Genomic DNA, 21,415 nt, shown 5'->3' with positions numbered 1-21,415 from the left:
ATTGGTAGAAAAAGAATACACTCAGGTAGTTGATATACGTTGGCTTAGCTGATTGGCTTGCCAGGACTTGATCAATAAACTGCAAAGAAAAATAACAAGATTAATTTTCTTGAAAGTTTATGCATTTGGTAGCAAGTTTAAAGATCATTCCATAAAAAAAATATTCTTTTAATTGCAAATTATAAATATTTTAAATATATGAAAATATGGTGCTACAAAATATAACCCGGAGTTTACTAGCAAATTTTATAAATTAAATACAAATATAATGACTTTTACCTAGTCAGGGATTGCAGATTTCTTAAATAGGAGCTTTTTCATCATCACACTTTGCAAGTTGAACTTTTAAATCTTAAAGGAAATAAACTTGGTAAGTAAAAAAAAACATTATTTTCTTTCTTTTTCAAAAATCTTTAAAATGATAAATTTTCATTCAATATTAAATAATCATTGTACCTTACTCAAAAACCACTATTGTTTTCGGGCTTTTGCAGGTATACAGATAGAACAAGATGATTCCAGATACAATCAGGTACAACTAAAAGATTTAAATATTCTTTATTAACTATAACTTTTAATTGCCTTTCTATTTTTTGAAATATCTTGAATCTTTTTTATATTGCATATTAACGGCAATTTTGATAATACATAAATTAACAAAAAATGTATAATAATCAAACAAACCTCAGAATTCCTTTAAATGTCCTCTAAGGGCTCAAATGTTACAGGTAACAGGAAAACTTCATTTTCTAAATACAATATAATCTTTTCAATTTTCTGTTTTTTATAAAGTAAACTTTTTAACAATGATTTTAAACAAATATTGAAATTGAGTTATGACCATTTTGGTCCTGCTTTAATGCTAAAATTACTTTTTCTTTTTAAATATTTACATAATATGAAATAAATACTTACAACTTCCGTGGCCTGGCTAAGCAGCTCCTCTTTGCTATCCACAGCGGGAGGATATATGCCGGCAAGTTCACGGAATCCAGGTAATGTCTTTAAAGTCTGAAATTAGTAGCCATTATTGTCTTTTCTAGCTAATTATGAATTTCAAACGATAAAAACATGTACTTTACTAATTCTGGATCCATCTTCTGGAGTTGTTTCAAAAGTTGGAGGTAGCAGGTAATTTTCTCCACACCTAAAACAGCATCAGTTGGACATTTGACACTGCCGGGCGGAAGAAAAATTACCTGCAACCTCACTCCGGGTTTAACTATTGGCAGAACTTGAGGGATAGTCTAGTGATGACACACCCTCTTGCTATGCATTTACAAACATAAATATTTTTATTTATTTGATAGTTTTGAAATTACTTTTTGTACTTCAAGACTTATTTAAAGTGTACAGCTAACGTAAAATGCAAGAAATGCAATAGTATTTTTATTAACAAAAATTGACGGGGCACAATGGCCCAAAACTGGATAAAACATTAAAATAAAAATGGTGTAAAATATTCCATAATATTAAGATAAAACTGGTTTTATAAAATTAGGATAAAACTGAATGAATGTTTTTTATAGAATAAAACTTCGGCAAATAAAAGTGTTTTTACATATAAAAATAACATAAAATTCACATGTTTATTAACGTTTATTTATCACCTTTGTACAAGTACATTAAATCTGCTCTCTTGGCTGCTTGGTTTAAGATCTCTGGAAGTGTCAGCTCGTCCTCAGTGACAATGATTGCAATGTTGCGGACAGGACGGCGGGTCTGGCGGGTGCCTGCCTCATTGGCATTCTTGTACTCAACCATAACTGAACGAATGACTCCATCCTTGCTGGTAAACACCTCAGAAATTATCCCAAGCTTAAAATTCTGATTTCCGACAAACTTCTCCCCCTCTGACTTGCAGAAAACAACGACATCTCCAACTTTAGGTTGCTGCGTCGTCTTGTCAAATCTAGCGGCTTTTGGGATGTAGTCAGCAATCTTCTCAGTAGTCCAAACCTTCCACCATGACTCATAGACTTGGTCTAATTGAGCCAATAGTTTTGTCGGTTTATCTACACACACAGGGGAATTTAAGCTTCTATTACTTGCTCTGCCAAACATTAATCTGCTGGGGGTGATCAAATCAATGTGATCAAGCTCGCTGGTTTTAGATCCAATACAAATAGGCAGATTATTTAACTCGTTACATACAAATGACAGAGCAGTTTCATAGGCCAAAATACTCAGTTTAACTCCACCAAATGTCAAGAAAAACAGCTTTTTAACTTCAGCAATAGATCTCTCAACAACACCTTGATAATTTGAACCACCTGTTGGTCCAACCTGATACTTGATTCCAACAGTATGCTTACCATTTAATGTTCTGGTCAACCTGGTCACATTTAACTCCATCCTGTTACATGCTGACTTTAACTGGCTACCTGGATCAATGTAGATCATGTCTGGAACACAGTGGTTGTGGCAGAATCTTGAAAAACACTGTAAGAAAGCCTCTGTTGAATAATCTTGCATAATGTGAGCGGCTAGGGCACCAGATCCAGGGTCACGGAAAATGGCCGCCCAAACTTTAACAGATGAACGGTGGTTATGCTCACATCTGGCAATAAATGGTCCGCAGAGATCCACTTGGGTGTTAAAAAAGGGTGGTGCTACAGTTATCCTATTTTCATGAACAGGACCCATTTTTTACCTCCAACAGTCTGGCCTTTCTTTTTACACACAGCTGGCATCCTAGTCTGATTTCCTTCGCCAGATTTCTACCTCCAATAATGAAGGCAATATATCTGGATTCAAGGAGGGTGTGTTGAGTCCCTCTATGGTTGACAAGATTTTCATGGACATGTTTCATAATTGCATATGAAATTGGGCTGTACCTGTCCAATACAGGTCTGACAAATGTAAGTGGCCGTAGGTCTGGGAAAACATTTTCAGGATCCAAAATATTCTGTCCATCAAGAATTCTGCCAGTGTAGTAAATAATTCCGTCCCTTTCAACAGTGCCAGAAATGTCCTTTGACTTAGTGAACTTCTTTACTTCAGCAGTTCCAATACGGAAAAAGTAGTCTTCAGCAGCTTTAATTTCCACAGAACTCAAACGGTCCTTCATGTTGACATTATTTGGCAGTTTTCCGCTTATATCCTTTGACTTGCTTAAGAGCCACAAACCAAGTCTTTTTAAATAACAGCATCCTTGTATTGTCCTCCACCAGCCATAACGATTAGGGTCAATAACATACTTGCCATATTCATATCTAGCGGTCAACTCATCCTGCAGGCTAACATTAACAGAAATAGACTTAATTTCTTTTCCAACCTGTTCTTTATCTTCCTTAGTCAGTTGGATACTCTGAACCTTTTTAATTGGCCAGTCATCAGGACTCAGGTACATCCATTCCTTTCCTCTTTGCCAGGCAGATTCTGGCCCAATGTCTTCAATTGTTACTCCTGGACGGGTTCCAGTATCAGCCACATTTAACGCAGTTTCAACATGATACCACTGGTCTCTGGAACTGAACCTCAGGATTTCAACAACAGCATTTCTTACACCAATGGACATTGGGCGGCTATCTTGATTTAGCCAGGAAAGTACAACAGAGCTGTCGCTAACAAAATATGTGTTATTAATCTTGCCTCTGTAGTTATTTATTATGACCTTGGATAATACAGCCCCCATGACGGCAGCCTTTAACTCAGCACGTGGGATGGTTGAACCTGTGATAATCTTGGATTTGCCAGCAATTAGTTTAACAGTAACCTCGCCATCCGTTGATATGTGTCTTGCATGGCCACAAGCAATAGCTATATCCTTACTTGCATCAACACTAATAATCAAATCAACACTATCTTTACCAGCAGCCGAACGGGGAAACTTTATCTTCGGCAGCTGTTGCATCAATTCCAAGTTCTTAACCCACTTGTCCAGGTACTTATCAGGTAAACCATCATCCCATCCTACTTGTAAGTCGATTATTTCTCTGTAGTCAAGCTTAAAGTTTCCAGTAACAGGGGAAACTAAACCCAAAGGATCAAAGCTGCGAGCAATGAGGGACAGGATAGTCCTTTTAGTGAAGTATCTACGAAGTGCTTCCTTAAGGTCTCCACTAACAGGGTCAGGTCTTTTTCCACGCTTGCACTTGCCAAAATACAAAGGCTTTTCTTCAAGAGACAGGACATCTTCCTCTGGTGCCCAGGTATAGCCAAGGATTGAAACATTTACACCATCTGAAGAGACTTTTTCATCAGGTTTTTGTCCAGACAAGACAAAACTTTTAACTTCCATATTGGCAAGGTCCAAGGTAAAATTGATACCATTAATAACTTCTACTCTATCCTCAATGGTATCCATAGCATCATTGGCATCATCCACATAACACTTTTCTATTAGCACCTCAGCTCCTAGTGTATATTCAGGGTGATTTAGTTTACAATAATTGGCAACTTGTGTAATACCTTCAGTTGTTTGGTTGCCGGAACTAATTACACCATAAATAATGGTTAGCATACATCTTTCCTCCACTGGTTTACTCGGGTCAAGTTCATCAATCCAAAGATATTTATGCCACCTGTAACTCTTTGGGTCAAGTTTTATCTGATTGTATGCCATTTTAATATCGCAGCAGAAAGCATACACACCACTCCTGAAGTTCACCAAGAGATTAAGGATTTTTTCCAATCTATTACTGCCCTTAGCCAGACAGTTATTAAGACTTTTGCCGGTGGTAGAGTTGCTGGATGCATCAAAGACTGTTCTTACGGGTGTGCTTAAACTGCCTTCCTTGTGAACAGTTCGCCAGGGCAGATAATAACAGCCTTTATTCTTTTCCATTTCAAGTTGTATTTCTGGCGGTAGTTCTGACACTCTACAGGAATAACCATTTTCAACCAACTTATTGTGTGACTTTAGAACCTCTTGCCTTTTTTCAGGATTTCCCTGTAATTGTTTCATTTGACTTTTTAGGATAGCCAAAGCAACATGATGATTTTCTCCTAGCTCAACATCAGGGTCACAAATGAATGGAAGTGTACCAACGACCTTTTTTTCCTCAGGTGCAAATTTGACAGATTGACTGATTATCTCATCCTCCCTCTCCTCTTTTAGGCTCTGATGCTCCAGTTGGTTGCCCTTCTTACAGGTAGGGCAGCCTCTGCAGTTAATACATCTATAGGGGGCTTCTGTTCCAACACCTTCCAGCTCAAAGTATCGTCTTTCCATCATTTTAGCATGATTTATTGAATGTTGCGTTTCTGTCAGTCCAGCCGTATCTTCAACAACATCCATATCTTTTGTTGGCATATCAACACTCCAGTCCAGAGATGACCACAATGCACGTTTATGGCTCTGATAGGCTCTTAATTCACAGGTTAAAAATGCTGCTGACCCCATAAAATTGGCAGCATGGGCAGCTAGTCTCCAGGCTTCATGGGGACCGCCAAGGATTCCACGGTGACCACCCATCCCGGCAAACTTGCTTTCATACAGACATAAACCACTGGGCAGAGTAGCAACCACAGTAGGGAACAAATAATTATATTTTGACCCAAGTAACAAGTCTACTTCAGAACCACCAACAGATTTAGGTACAGTTGGCAATTTGACAGTGTGTCCATAAGCTTTAACAATGTCATTATAGGCCTCAGTTAACTCCCAGACTGGGAACTGGGTGGTGACATGATCCATTTGTATACCACTGACGGTGGCTCTTTTGTCAGTCCCGGCCATTGGTAGCTCAAATTGCCGGTCACCATATTCTAAGTATATTGACTTTCCTCCAGCGACATTTAAAGTTGTAGGTCCAGGCCTAATCTCCCTAGTGTCCATCAGATTAACAGCTCTCGTGCTCAAACAGGCAGATCCGCAACCACTGTCATAAAAAAGTAGTATAGTTGGACCTCCTTTTGTTATCTCTAACTCTTGACACATAAATATACCAGGGTTTTCAACATCTGGGATAACATTTGCAGGTAGGTCTGTTGCCGTCACCTGACTTCCAATGTCAGGTAATGTTGTGTATGTGTCAACAAACAGAAGGTTATCGCCGGGAAGCCTGCTGCTATCAATAGAGGCCTTGAAGTTATCAAGCCTCTTTTTGTTGGTATTACGATGATAACTACAACACAAAATATGCCTTTGCCTTCTATGGTGGACTTTACCACAATTATCCAAATTGCAAAAGTGGTCTGTTCGACAGTCGTTGGCATGCCTGTCCCACCATGACTGCAGATCATTTAAATCAACATTACTGTCCATTCGAAGGCATCTATGGCAAACTTTTTTGGAGGTAGCCAACTTTGCCCTCTCCTTTATAGGCGTGTCCAAGAAATTTTTGCAAAAATACAGGTGGGTATGGATGCCGTCACATTCCCCACACATAACGTCGATTGGTGGATAGCCGTCGCCCGTCTGTTGGAGTTGTGGGGTTTTTTGTTTATCTTCCTTTCCATAACTTTTCTCCCATGTCTTTTTGTCAGTTGGTTTGTTTCCGGCACCCACAGAGAGGACAGTTTCCTTCTCCTTTTTATTTTCTTTCCATTGCTTCTCCACCTTCTTAGTTTTATCTTCACCAGGCAGAGAAATTGCGGGCATGGACAATTGCCAACTAATGTCACTAACTTGTTCAGTAAGAAAAGTGATACATTCATCAAAACATTTGTGTTCATCCATGAGACCCATTCCAGATTTAAATTTTTGGTATCGCCGTCCCAACTCTATCTGGCGCTCGCGGTTTAACAGCTGTTGGACCAATGTGTGAATGTCACTTTTTGTGTATAAATAGCTTGTGACGTCATTATTCTCGGCAAATTTCTCAACCTCTAGCAGCTTGGCTTGAACCTTATATAACCAGTCTGCTTGTTTTGTCCTCTCAGAATCTTTGTAAGGACATCTGCCGAAATGGAAAAACTCATCCTTGTATTTGTTAAAGATCATGGGAATGTTTCCATACCTTTCTGATAACTTGTCCCAACATTTTTCAATAGTTGTTTCTTGCAGACAAATGGCGGCAGGGAGTCCCTTTAAACATTTTTTCTTCAAAAATTCCAAACGGTCAGAGTTGGTAAGGTCAGGGATAGAACCAACGTAGATTATAAATTGTTGCTTGAAGGTGAAATAATCTAACCCCTTTTCTCCACTGAATTCCGGGACGGTCAGGGACTGGGCCTTATGTTTACTGGTGACACACTTTGTTTTTAGCCCAAAACTTAGCTCTGCTTCTTTTACATAGTCGCGTGTTTGCAAGTATTGTTTATCAAGACTATTTTTAGTTTCTTGAAGCATTGTAGCCGTTTCAACTTCATCAAGCTCCATGGCGTCAACAATTTGTGTGTCAAGCCTCTTAAACAACTCCAAAGTCTCTTTCTGTAACTCTTCAAAATCGTACAGCATCTCCATCAAGTGTGCGTCCGATTCAGGGATCCTGTTTGTAATGGCATAGAGTAGCTCCTCCACATTTCCAGCACGCGGGACATCTGTGGTTTTGGTGGCCTCAAGTCTCATTAATTTAACTTGCCGTGTAGCATCATTCATTTTGTTTGGATTGACAGGATAAACCCTAATCCCTGTTGGCATATTTCCAGGGGCGGCGGCTGCCGGTGCAATAGCTGGCGGCGGCGCGGCTGCGGCCTCACGTTCAGTTATACTTCTTTCATAAAGGTGGTCGCAAAGTTTAGTGACCAACGTCCGTATATCATTTAACAGCGTTGTTGCGGAACCGGCCTTCTCAACAAGGTTTCTATCCTCGGGCGGGTTGGTTTCAAAATGAGCTCGGACGTCACTAAGCAGACTTGCTGATAAATTTAAATCTTCTACAGCACGGTCTAGGACGGTGGTTTTATACTTGAAAGAATCATTTCCTTTCTCTTGATGGTTTTCAAAAAGGATTTGGGCTTTACAGAGGGACGCAAGTGCCTGTTTTACTTCCCCTTCATAAACCATATTGGGGGTTTTTACACGGACGGTGTGGCTAATTTCAAATTGTCTATTATCTGAGCTAAGTATTGTTTCTTCAACACTATTATCCCATTGTAGGGTGTCCCCACTGCTTTCACTAACGTCAGAACGCGTGGGGGTGCTGGCAGCAGAAAGGGGGCCCGAAGGTGAACTGGCGGCAGACAGAGAACCAATAGGAGCTCTGGCGGCAGAAAGGGGACGCAACGTAGGATTGGCGGCAGACAAGGGACCAATAGGAACGTTGGCGGCAGGTGGAGGGCCAGTGGGAGAACGGGCTAAACTTCTCCTTGATGTAAAGGGGGACGTCGGCAAGTCAGACTCAAAATTAGCGCGCGTTGAAACTGGCGGCCTTGGTGTAGTGTTGTTTACGGGATGAGCTCTGTCTCGGCGCAATGGGGGCAAGTTATCCAGCCCAGGGTCTGTGAGTCCAGAGCTTCTCAGGTTCATGGAATTGTCTACTTAATCATGCGGACTTATGGAAAATTAGAGTTATGCCGCTTAAGATCCTTAAAACTGCCGATGTCTCAATCTCAAGTTAGGGCCCACAAGGTTTAACGTCTGCATTTTGCCCGACGGGCGGTAGCCATATATCGGGCTACCGCATGAGACTAGTGGGTTGGCGCTTTTACGGCCGTTTTTATTGAGCAAGAAAAAGTTCAACTATAAAACAATATATATAATATATAATAATGCAAATTAGTGTGATGTGCTAGCAACCCCGCGAGGGACGGCTAGTTCGGCTTTAGCTTCGCAGCTGCAGCCAGGTGGGGCTCCCAGGCAGGTCCACCTTCAGTCCTCCAGGTTAAAACGTGGCTGTTAGACTCTTCAAGCTATAATTGACCGAGCTTGGAACCATAGTTTATTGATTGTCAAATGTCCAGTTTTGTTGCTTCCTTTATTCCAGGGACGAGGTATAGGACATCTGATTTCCAGGGAAGGATTAATTTTATACCTCAGATACAATCCACTTTCAGTCATTAGATACAGTCTCAATCTGATGTAGATATTCTCTTCTCATCTTTACCAGGAAGCTTTACCATAGTCTTCTGCAATAGGCATTGAACAATTGGTAGAAAAAGAATACACTCAGGTAGTTGATATACGTTGGCTTAGCTGATTGGCTTGCCAGGACTTGATCAATAAACTGCAAAGAAAAATAACAAGATTAATTTTCTTGAAAGTTTATGCATTTGGTAGCAAGTTTAAAGATCATTCCATAAAAAAAATATTCTTTTAATTGCAAATTATAAATATTTTAAATATATGAAAATATGGTGCTACAAAATATAACCCGGAGTTTACTAGCAAATTTTATAAATTAAATACAAATATAATGACTTTTACCTAGTCAGGGATTGCAGATTTCTTAAATAGGAGCTTTTTCATCATCACACTTTGCAAGTTGAACTTTTAAATCTTAAAGGAAATAAACTTGGTAAGTAAAAAAAAACATTATTTTCTTTCTTTTTCAAAAATCTTTAAAATGATAAATTTTCATTCAATATTAAATAATCATTGTACCTTACTCAAAAACCACTATTGTTTTCGGGCTTTTGCAGGTATACAGATAGAACAAGATGATTCCAGATACAATCAGGTACAACTAAAAGATTTAAATATTCTTTATTAACTATAACTTTTAATTGCCTTTCTATTTTTTGAAATATCTTGAATCTTTTTTATATTGCATATTAACGGCAATTTTGATAATACATAAATTAACAAAAAATGTATAATAATCAAACAAACCTCAGAATTCCTTTAAATGTCCTCTAAGGGCTCAAATGTTACAGGTAACAGGAAAACTTCATTTTCTAAATACAATATAATCTTTTCAATTTTCTGTTTTTTATAAAGTAAACTTTTTAACAATGATTTTAAACAAATATTGAAATTGAGTTATGACCATTTTGGTCCTGCTTTAATGCTAAAATTACTTTTTCTTTTTAAATATTTACATAATATGAAATAAATACTTACAACTTCCGTGGCCTGGCTAAGCAGCTCCTCTTTGCTATCCACAGCGGGAGGATATATGCCGGCAAGTTCACGGAATCCAGGTAATGTCTTTAAAGTCTGAAATTAGTAGCCATTATTGTCTTTTCTAGCTAATTATGAATTTCAAACGATAAAAACATGTACTTTACTAATTCTGGATCCATCTTCTGGAGTTGTTTCAAAAGTTGGAGGTAGCAGGTAATTTTCTCCACACCTAAAACAGCATCAGTTGGACATTTGACAGGGGACAATGGGCAATTAATTTAAATTAAGAGTATTTGCTGAAAGACCTTAAAATCCAGATTAATCCAGAAAATATGGAGGAAATTGTAAAGGTTGAGTTAATACAATACAGAAAACTATAAAATAAGAAGAAAGTTCCAAGAAAAAAGCATTCATTTGAAAATTATATTACCAGCACATCAGACTTACGTAACCATTCTGTAATTAATAACTAGAAAAATCTCCCTGGAACCAATTTAACTCATAGCCCAATTGGTTAGTATCAAACTAGCAGTGTCCAAACTTCAAGGTATCAACACTCTTGGAAACAAGGCGTATTATATACTAATATAGCTTTCTAGAAATAGGTTTTTGCATATGATTGTGATGTACCTATGTAAGAAATAAAAGGAGGATGTGCATAAGGCCCATTTGGGCAGGGGGGGGGGGGTTTACTCGAGAACCCTTAGAGCTAGAGGGAGCTAATTTTGGATTTAAGCTTCTATGGGGCCAAAGTTACTTTTAAAATTATCGTCGACCCCCCACCCCCCCCAAAAAAAAATTTTTTTTGGGGGGGTAAAATTTTTTTTATTGCATTTCTCGCCGAATTAGGCAATTTGGAATCATTTAAGACCATGTTATTTTTTTCAAAAATTTTTCCCCTTACAAGCAACCCTGCGGGGGTATCTTTAAAAAAACCCCAAGTTTTGGTATCTTTAAAAAAAAACGGCGGCGTGACCGCCGCTCCCGACGTCCGCCGCCGTTTTCCGCCGCCACCAAAAAAAAATTTTTATTGCATTTCTCGCCGAATTAGGCAATTTGGAATCATTTGAGACCATGTTATTTTTTCAAATATTTTTCCCCTAACAAGCAACCCTGTGGGGGTATCTTTAAAAAAAAAACGGCGGCGGGACCGCCGCTCCCGCCGTCCGCCGCAGCCACCAAATAATTTTTTTTTATTGCATTTCTCGTCGAATTGGGCAATTTGGAATCATTTGAGACCATGTTATTTTTTCAAAACGGAAAACGGCGGCGGACGGTGGGAGCGGCGGTCCCGCCGCCGTTTTTTTAAAGATACCAAAACTTGGGGTAATAAGTGACACAATCAAAAAGATTTCATCCAATTATCTCTAAAACTAAGGGAGTTGCATACTGTATTTAAGATATACCTTTATAAACAAGAATTTGAAAAAATTAACCCTGTCACTTATTACCCCAAGTTTTGGTATCTTTAAAAAAATTTACCCCCCCCCTCAAAAAAAAAAATTTTGGGGTTGGGGGGTCGACAATACTTTTAAAAGTAACTTTGGCCCCATAGAAGCTTAAATCCAAAATTAGCTCCCTCTAGCTCTAAGGGTTCTCGAGTAAACCCCCCCCCCCCCTGCCCAAATGGGCCTTATGCACATCCTCCTTTTTAATAAATGTTCGTCTATTATTCTGTCCTTGAACATTGAACATGTATTAATGATTTAACTATTATAATTCATTAATAATACATTAGGTATAGTGAATACTTCCATTAGCGATGCTACATTATAATTACCTATGTGATAACAAATATTTATAATAAATTTGTCCTATCAATTTTAAACACAAGATGTAATATAGAAATTGTAGAAAAGTCTGTCCATCCACATTAAAGAATGTGTTTTTTTTCTACCATTTAATTTTTATGATTTACCTAACTGTCGTAATATCATGATTTTTAAAATCGTGAGGATTTTTTGGATAATTGAGAACAATGTCAAGTGCGTGAATACTGAATATTAAGCGTCGTGTATTTTAAGCAATTTTATGACACGCTAATAAAATAGAATTTTTATTTGCTATATTTGTCTGTCTAAATGTTTGATAAGTTTAGCTTCGCTTTTTTGATATTGTAATCCTTGTTTCTTTTGTTATTACATACATTACTACTTAAAGCACACTTATTGATTTTTATGAAGTGCATTTTTACCTTTTATATTATCGCGTTGGAAAAAAAATTACGTAAAATTTAGAAATTACAAGAAAATAAAGTTTTGATATATGACTACTAAGGTCCAAACACTAAGAAACAATGGCTACACACACACACACACACAATCCTATAATATTGTTTGTTACAGGGAGATGAATACAGACAGCTGTTCCCGGATGCTATAGTGAAGGACAAGGCCACCAAGTTTGGGGTCTACAGTGTCAAACTTAAACAATCCCTCCTGGATGGGTTGGACCTGGATCTGGAGAATAACCAGGTATTATATGTATACCTAGCTCTGTATGCAGGGCTGCTAACATCTGGACAGGTTTTTTGCTATTCAAATGAAAAAGTAAAATTCCTTGTCATATAAAGTAGTAAGTTTTTTTTGGCCTGTTGCTTAAGATTTCAATAACTAGGACCTAACTGATTGAGTTCTCCTTTTTAGGGAAGCTTAAAATAGTGCCTGGGATGGTTTTAGCCTATTTTAGCTTTTAGATTTAAGTCTTGGGATAGTATTAGGCTATTTTTAATCCTATAATACAGAGCCTCTAGATGCTAGCCAAAAATGTCATACAAGCATTTAATAATTTAAATGTGTCTTTTTATATAAATCTATGTCTAGTACATAGGTTTTCTTATATTTTGAATTTTAAACTGTCTTGTTGATAATTTTATACGGTGGATTTATTATTTCTTTGATCTTACACCAGATTTACACTGCACATCCTAGGATAAAGTTAACTATAACGGGCTAAAATATCCTCCCCTATCCCTGTCCATCCATTGCCCCTTCCCCTCCCATCCTACTGGAGAAACCGCCCGGACAATAAATACGATCGGATTTTGCAACCTTAATTGACGACAATTTTTCTCCTGTCATAATAACCACGTATATTTTACATCCATTTTTTATACCTACTTTTAACCTGAATATTTTGTGCAGAAGGCTGCAGACCTGGACGGTAGCTCAGCGCTCGCCTCTGAACTCGACAAGGTCCGTCTGGGCGGTGGAGATGATGAGGGGCGAGGCAACGAGGATGGAGAGACGGCGGGAAGCAGCGGTGAATCCGTTAACACGGCGGCCGCCGGACAGAAGGATGGCAGCAGCAGGAGTGAGAAGAAGAATAACAAGGATGAAAATGAATCAAAGGTGAGTGCTTTGAAATTTGTTCGTTTGTTTTATTATTATTTCTTCCTTTGCTTGATAAAAAACTACTCTCTAGGAGCTCATAACAGGGATCTAAAGGGATAAGACAATGGTCAATAAATTGATTACATCCCCAATGATGATACACAAAATTAGCCCTTCTGTAGATTAAAATTAGTGGTTAAATCGTTTAAACCAACCTATCAAAAGTCCCCAACATCGTTAAGCCAACTAATAAGAATACGTTGTCATAAAACTTTGAGGTCTAGAAACTATAAAATTGCCTAAAAACATACAAGGAAGAATGTGAATCTTCCACGCCTAATTTCAGACCCCTTGATTCGTGTTTGATTCAAGATGTTTGTAGCTTGAGTAAAAGTAAAAAGCTACAACATCTTGAATTATGGTAAAGCACTACGCTGTTCTCGAATAAAATGGTCTAAAACCATCCCAAGAAGAAGTATTAGCATAGCATCTAGGGACTTTCCCTTTTATCTACCCAATTAAGTATCTTTATTCTTTTCAGTATTCAACTTATATCTGTGTCATTTGGAAGATTTAAATTTTTTAGGAGGTTTTACTAAATAAATGTCCCTTTAGGATGTTTATACTTTAGGACGTTTGTTCTTTAGGAGGTTTGTCCCTTTAACGTTTGTCGGTGTACTGTATTTAGCTTTAACTATTTATTAATCTAGGAGGGCATGGGAGTAGAGATGAGAATAGTGGATCCCAATACGAGTAATAAGGATCTGACCAGCAGCAAGCTTGAAAAGGAAAGGAAAAACCAGGTATGTGAAAAGCTTTCAGGGTTCCTAATGGATAAGCCAATGGATAAAACATTTATGCATGCATATCCCCTATGATGATACCTAAACAAAGATCTGTAGATTAAAACTATTGTTTGAAAAAATTGGACACTACTTGTTTGAAATCATTAATCAAGATTTGATAAATCACCCAATATTTTTAAGCAAAGCATATTTGGGTAACCGTTTTTTTATGGGGGGAGGCTTGGTACTTTCTAAGGGGATACTTCGGGGGTTGGAATACCAAACCTCCTCTGGTTCTGTAAGAAGCTTTACTGCAAAGGAGAAACATATCAGTTCAGCGGGTTGCCTGATATTTTGCTTCAGATAGGTAGACATCCTGTGACTTTACTATAAAGATTTTTATTATTTTCATTTTTTTTAGGTTTTGGTAGAGGCTAACCAAGTGAAGGATAAAGAGAAGCTTGAGAAAGAGAGAAGGCGACACAGGCAGAGAGTTCTCACTCAAGGAGATAAACTTAATTATATCAAGGTATATATTTATACACCTTCTCCTGGGATCTTAAGGGATAAGCAGGGTTTCGGATCCGCATTGATTTTTTGCGGATCCGGATCCGGATCCTCCAAATTGGGTCAGTGCGGATCCGGATGCGGATCCGGATCCGGATCCTACCGGATCCGGTTCCGGATCCTTGACAATAAAAATAATATCACCAAATTTTTCAAAAATATTTATTCTTTAATTCGAAGTCAAAATTACTTTTAATTTTCAAGTCTGACCCTAAACCTTAAAGATTGGCTCTCATCAAGAGAATGTCTGAGATTTTATATAAATTTAGGTAGATTTTTCCATTTTTTCCGCATTTTTTTGAGTCCAAGGATCCGGATCCGCATTTTTTTGCGGATCCGGATCCGGATCCTTGGACCCAAAAATATGCGGATCCTTGCGGATCCGGATCCGGATCCAGATCCGGATCCGAAACCCTGGGGATAAGATAATGGACATTAGATTGATGTACATCCCCAATGATGATAAATAAAAATAAGACTTCATTATTATTATGTATAGTAATGGATTTATTATTACTGGGATCTTACACCAGATTTTCATATTTTTTTGATAAAGTGAAACACGCAGCGGGGAAAAATAACGATTCCCTTCTTCCATCCCATTTACCCCATCCCCACCCCATCAACTGGATGACCGAACTGATCAATAAACAAGCTATTATTATTTTTCTCTAATTCAGGCGCGCAAACAGTCTGAACATGAATCTGCCATCAAGGCGAAACTGTTGACAAACAGAACAACAACTGCTGGAGGAATTGGTCAGGGCAGGACACCCACCAGGATGACAAGGTATATTTATATTGAAAGGGGGTCATATTTTTCGCGTATTTTCCGTAAAGTTGTGTGTAAGCGTTTAGTCAAATGCGCTTATTAGATTAAACTGCTCTTAAGTTTGACCAAATGTATATGTATGAAATGGTCATAATTAAGAACAGTTTGACTTAATGAAGGCATTTGACTAAACAGTTACGCACAATTTTACAGAAAATACGCGCAAAACAGGACCAACTTTATTCGGAATTTGTTGGCCTAAGAACTTTTTTGGGAAATATTATATCTATATTGTGTAACAGTATCTAGACTTTTTAACCAATAATCTATATTAAATTCTTTTAAATAAAATTGAGGTGTACATTAATCAATTTCCCATTGTTCCATCATGGTTGTAAAAGAATTTTTTCTCCATATTTTATTACAATTCGACAAAAAAGAAAAGATAAAATCAATGTGCGAGTTGATTAAGAACGTATTTTTAAGCTAATTTTTCCCCAAATGGATCCTCATATAAAATATATAACCGTTTTATTAGGTCACAATCTGGAGCCAGACGGGCCACGTCACCTGGAAACAGATCCAGCTCCAAGAATGGACGCGCCAGGACTGGAGCGGTTAGGTAAGCATTATAACTAGTATATATATGAAAGTCAAATTGATTTCAGGGAGGGAGAAGATGATTTTATTACACTAGTCCCCAAAGTTTTCTTCTTCCTTGGCTTGTCAACTCTAGGGACTTTTATTGAATTTTCTTTGGTTGGTTCATTAAGTTGAGTGTCAAAAATTTTGTTCTTAAGTAAAATTCAAATAAATAAAAAAAAACTACTCACCTTCTTTATTTTCATTTTAGTTCATTATAAGGGTTGTTTGAGGGGACCTGCCAAAAATTCAACTCAACTAACCTATATGTTATTTCAGATGACTAAACGCCATGGTCGGGTCACCCGACCACAATCACCTCATCTTCTCACCGTCTATCAGGTATTGTTTTTTTTTATAAGCGAAGCTTTCCTATAATTAGTTAGCTCTTATAATAGATTTAGGCATGTTATCCTATTAATTTCAAGTTTTGCATGATGATTAATGTATAAGTTAGGTACGATTTAGAAAGCGTTGCAACTCTAGTCTTTATAAGAATGTCTGTACGTCAGTTTAAAACATGCTGATTTTGAACTTTTTTGACAAAAATATTTTATGTAATATAATTATCCTTTTCATCTGAATTTTGGGAACACTGATTTCTGGGATAACAAATTACAAGGTTATTAGGGGTGCATCTTATAATCAAGTCCTAAACATGTTAGCGTGTCCTTAAACAGGTAGAAAATAATTTGGCTTTATTTAAAGGGGGAGGGTTTAGGCAGAAAGTAACCCAAAACCATCAAGATATTTCAATTTAAAATAATCTTAAACCCAGGAACTGTGTGAAAATTTTCTAAAATTAAGAAATCAATCGGTTCAGTGATTAGCAAGATTACCGGTCAAATCTTACTACTTAACATTATAATATAATATTTCTAATCATCTATGTTTGTATTTAGTTATCGCACCACCCACCTCCCCTCTCCCTCCAACAATAACAAAGTTGTCAGATCTACAAATAATAACAACTCCACACCTGTTCTAATTAACAACTCAAGAAAAAGGTATTATTAATGTCAATTTGGACTGAGATATGTTTTATCTGAAGAAGATCTACTTGCCTTTATCCTTTCCGTTATTCAAAACAACATATAAACTAAATTTTACTGCATAATAGTATATTGTTATTTTTCTGGAGGAAAAATAGTATTTATTCAGATAAATCATCCCTCAATGATAATTTTCATATATTTAGTTTGCGATTTAAGTATTTTGAGTCTAGTCCTAATTGTAAAGAATTCTACTTAGTTACGATTTGGCGGTTTCTCTTTAAGTTCCTAGCGAGCATAATAAATCCCTACCCCCTTATTTCAAAATAAATTATAAATAATGGGCGGGGGTAGTGTTTTTGTGTGGTAGAGTTTTTCCTGAGGTTAGGTTGTATTTGTTAGGGGGTGAGGGGTTCAGTGTTCGCTAGGCATTTTGAGAGAAATCACCTAGATTTTCTTCTTTTTTTCCCCTTGTAGTTAAACAAAGTTACCCTCTTAAAAACAAGGATTTAAACATCTAATAGGAGCGAAGATTTGTCAAATATTCCATGTTAAAGGGATAGTTCTATGAAGTGTATTTAAAGAGTTAAGGTACTTAGAGTAGTGAACTTTTATATGTCTTAGTAGAATATATTAGGCATTGGATAGATATGATTATATGTTAAAGAATTTTTAACATTGACCAGACCAAACTTTTTTTATTTGACAATATCGAAAAAAGTTAAAGAGATTTGCCACATAAATTACATGAGAATGGTCTATTTTTTTCCAAATATGTATAGCCAAAACACCAATTTTAGATAATCTTTTTCCACATATTTCACAAGAGTTATAAAAAAATTGAACAGGGGTTCCCCTTGGGACAAGTTACTTAAAAAACATAAAAAATAACGTCCGGTTCACTATAGAACAGGTTTTCTATAGATTCTTTTTAAAAAAATAAAGAAAACCGTCCGGTTTACTTACAATATACACATTATCTCACGCGGAAATACCAACTAACCATACAACATATATATATATAAAAAGACCATTCTCATGTAATTTATGTTGCAAATCACTAACTCTTTTAGATATTGTCAAATAAAAAAAGTTTGGTCAGGTCAATGATAAAATTCGTTATCACAATCATATCTATCAAATGCCTAATATATTCTACTAAGACATATAAAAAGATCACTACTCTAAGTACCATACTGAATATTTTATTGGTCATTCTTTGTTCTTATGTGTATTTTGTTGTATAAAAAGTTTAAAGTTCTATTAACTAGTAAATGCTATCTAAAGTTGTATTTATGACAAAAAAGTTTTTGCCATATATAACACGCAACGAAGTTGAAAATAAAAATGAAAAACTCATTTTTTTAAGGAAAATCCCTGGTAAAATCTCTTAATTTTAATCAATAACTTTATATTATGCACTACTACGTTATTTAAAATAGAAAAAACTTACAGTTCACTATTTTTTTTTAAATGCACTTCGTGAAACTATCCCTTTTATGGAAATGGAATTACAAAAAGAAAAACATTAAAATGCAACTTAACGTAAATATATAGATAAAATACATTTTTTTCTAAATACTTCATGTGAATTTTATGACAAAATGTATTACAGACCGACATACCTAGTACCTTTTAGAGTAGCTTCGCTCTAAAAAGTTCGTTTTTATTTTTCTCTAAGACTTTAAACATACTGATAAATGGAAGAGTTAAACTTTGAAATGCTGAAAATAACGACTCTTCTGTTTAACGGTATTTTTGTCCTTGTATTTATAATTATTTTTGCACCTTTTTACTTAATATTTCAATCACAATTTTCTTCTCTGTATATTTAATAAAAATAAAGGACAATTTCCGCTTTATTTGTATTTTTTTCATTTTTGTAAATTTAAAGACAATTGTTTTTTTCAATTATAAAAGCTAGAAAGTGGTCATTTCTTACTAAATGTGACAAAATTAATTGTTCTCTCATTCTTTGACTAAAAACTTTAAGGATTTTTGTAAAATGTTTTTTTTTAAAATCTTTTAGTGTCCAAACGTTTACACTAATAAATTTAATCTACAGGAGGTGTAATTTTGTCTATCATAAATGGGGTGTAAGTTGTATATATTTCTGTCATAACTACTGCTTCATATTGGTAAGTAGAAATGGTTCTAACTTCTCGATTAACTTAATCTTAATTGTACTTTCATCCTCTTATCTTCTCCCAATATTTATAAACTATTTCAAAGACAACATTTTTGTTGGAAGATTAATTTGTCTTGTAGTGTCCTATTGATATTTTAAGTGCCATTTACTACAGGAATCTAAAGGGATAAGACAAAGGTCGATAAATCCTCAACGATGATACACAAAATTACTCTTACTGGAGATTACAATTTGTGGTTGAAACGTTTGGACACTCAACTAAATAAACCAACCAATCATTTTAAGTCCCCAAGATTGATAAACTGACCAATAAGAAAACGATATTATAAGACTTTAGGGACTAGTGTAATAAACAGGCTAATGTCCCTCCCTCCCTGCATTAACTAACTTAATTTTGTCACATGTGGTGAGAAATACCCTTCCTCCTTTTTTTCGTTTCGTTTTTAGTTTGTTTTCTTTTGTTTATTTGTTTTGTTTTTTTGTTTGTTTGTTGCGTGGTTCAGTTGTTCTAGTGTGACCCAATACCATTCTAGGACAAGTCCTTCCCTACCCCCGCTTGACAAACCTTACACACCCAGGTTAGTAATACACACACACACACACACATGTGAACAACACTGTTCTAATGGATATAAAATACGTGAATATTGTGAGAGATTCTAGCACGCCCTGAAAAAATGATTCTCCCAGCTGGCTGATATGATGAGATGATATCTCCATCCCCTGACCATGGAGGAATTTATTGACCAATATATGAGGACTATATTAGCAACCTAAAAAACCTGTCACAATATTCACGTATTCTATATTTAGTACTGTTCTACAGTTAGAAGATTGAAACCAAATTTTTAAGAATCCTAATTGCATGCTATAATCTTGTAAAAATAACTTGTTAGATCCACCAAAAAGCCACTAAAGTACTGATACTATTAGGCGTTTCTAAGCTTAATCAAACCGATTAATTTCCGCCGGATTATAACTAGTTCTCAGCCATACTGAAAGATCATGTATCGTTTCGTATTATAGACAATTTTCTTCGCATAGTAAAATTAGTAGCAGTGTTTTAGCCCTGACATTCGGCCCTCGGGGATAACAAAACGGGAATTAATCTTGAAATTTTTTATTTTACTATCCGCGGAAATCTGTCTCAATGCAATAAATACCTGTTTCATTTTTTTTATTTTATATTAACTACCTATGTTTTTTTATAACCAGCAAATTAAAACCTCACAGTCACTTAACAAAAAAAATACATTTATGTATACTAGTAAATAAATAAATGGATTTGAAGACTTGCTTATATTATATTTAACAATATTTGTTACTAAATGGGACTATTCACGAACGAAAGCAAATGTTGTTAAATATAGTTCAATAAACGAATAATTAAGTTCTATCACGGTTTATGAGGTAAAAAAAAATATTTAAAATTAACACGCGTTGCGACTAGTCACAAAAGCATACTTTTAGAATAAATGTTAAAGCGCTGAAAAACTTAATTCGATCATATTCATATATTTTAGAAATCTAGTAAATTCATCAAAAAAGGTGTAAAATCACTGCTAAAATGTACTTAGCATCCCTTGCTCTCGGTTTTGCATGTAATAGCCTTGGATGTAAAAAATAAGATTTTTGGGTGTAGTCCCTTTCGTGACAGTTACTTTTGATAGGATATTGGTTAGGTTAGGCAATAGGCCCCGCCACAGGGGCTAGAAATAGCAGGGGCTTTCCGTTGTTACGGAAAGGACTATACCCGTATTTAAAAAAAAAATATCTAGTATGTTAGTTTTTCACTGCACCGAATAAAAGGTTCTGACAAAATAAATAGACATTTAAACTAAACTTTTAGACGGTTATCTTTAATCAAACAAAAATCATTTTAGTGGTGAGCCAGATCAGAGTGAGCCGAATTTCAGCAAATCACAGCGCGGCATTTAAAAAATGCTGTGCTCTCATTGGTGGAAAGTTGGCTCACCCCGATCTGGCTCACCACTGAAATGATTTAAAGATCCAGCTATGGACTACAAAAATTTTAGAAAATAAGACAAATTTACTATAGATAAAGTTAATATTGGGTTATTGAGGCTCCACAACAGGGATAAAACCCTGCAGGGTCTAGAAATTTTTTTTCATAAGCTGTAAATGATAAGTGATTCACAACAAGGACGTTCATGCTTTTTATTTTGACAGGGTTAAAATGAGGGGTTTCATAGTTTTGAGGAGGTTAAAATGAGGGTTTCTAAGTTTGAGGGTGTAAACTTACTCAACCCCCCCTTGGACGTCT

The 21,415-nt window shown here is 36.1% G+C and overlaps 1 protein-coding gene across 1 annotated transcript in view; it reads left to right on the top strand.

The window, feature by feature from the left end:
• LOC145327497 (dual specificity protein phosphatase CDC14C-like) overlaps positions 1 to 16,969 on the top strand; it is a 42,617-nt gene extending 25,648 nt beyond the window's left edge. The window contains exons 13-20 of the mRNA XM_080171044.1: positions 12,238 to 12,366; positions 13,036 to 13,242; positions 13,935 to 14,027; positions 14,431 to 14,538; positions 15,257 to 15,366; positions 15,887 to 15,970; positions 16,270 to 16,332; positions 16,893 to 16,969. Of these exons, the coding sequence (XP_080027170.1) occupies positions 12,238 to 12,366; positions 13,036 to 13,242; positions 13,935 to 14,027; positions 14,431 to 14,538; positions 15,257 to 15,366; positions 15,887 to 15,970; positions 16,270 to 16,273 (735 nt within the window). The 3' untranslated portion in view covers positions 16,274 to 16,332; positions 16,893 to 16,969. The remainder of the gene's footprint in view (positions 1 to 12,237; positions 12,367 to 13,035; positions 13,243 to 13,934; positions 14,028 to 14,430; positions 14,539 to 15,256; positions 15,367 to 15,886; positions 15,971 to 16,269; positions 16,333 to 16,892) is intronic.
• The last annotated feature ends 4,446 nt before the right edge of the window (positions 16,970 to 21,415 follow it).

Source organism: Acartia tonsa, chromosome 9 (genome assembly GCF_053477335.1).
Source record: "Acartia tonsa isolate MP-2025a chromosome 9, ASM5347733v1, whole genome shotgun sequence".
In the NCBI taxonomy this organism is placed as follows: Eukaryota; Metazoa; Arthropoda; class Copepoda; order Calanoida; family Acartiidae; genus Acartia; species Acartia tonsa.
The sequence above is the reverse complement of the archived record's forward strand: the minus strand, read 5'-3'. Positions and strand labels throughout refer to the sequence as shown.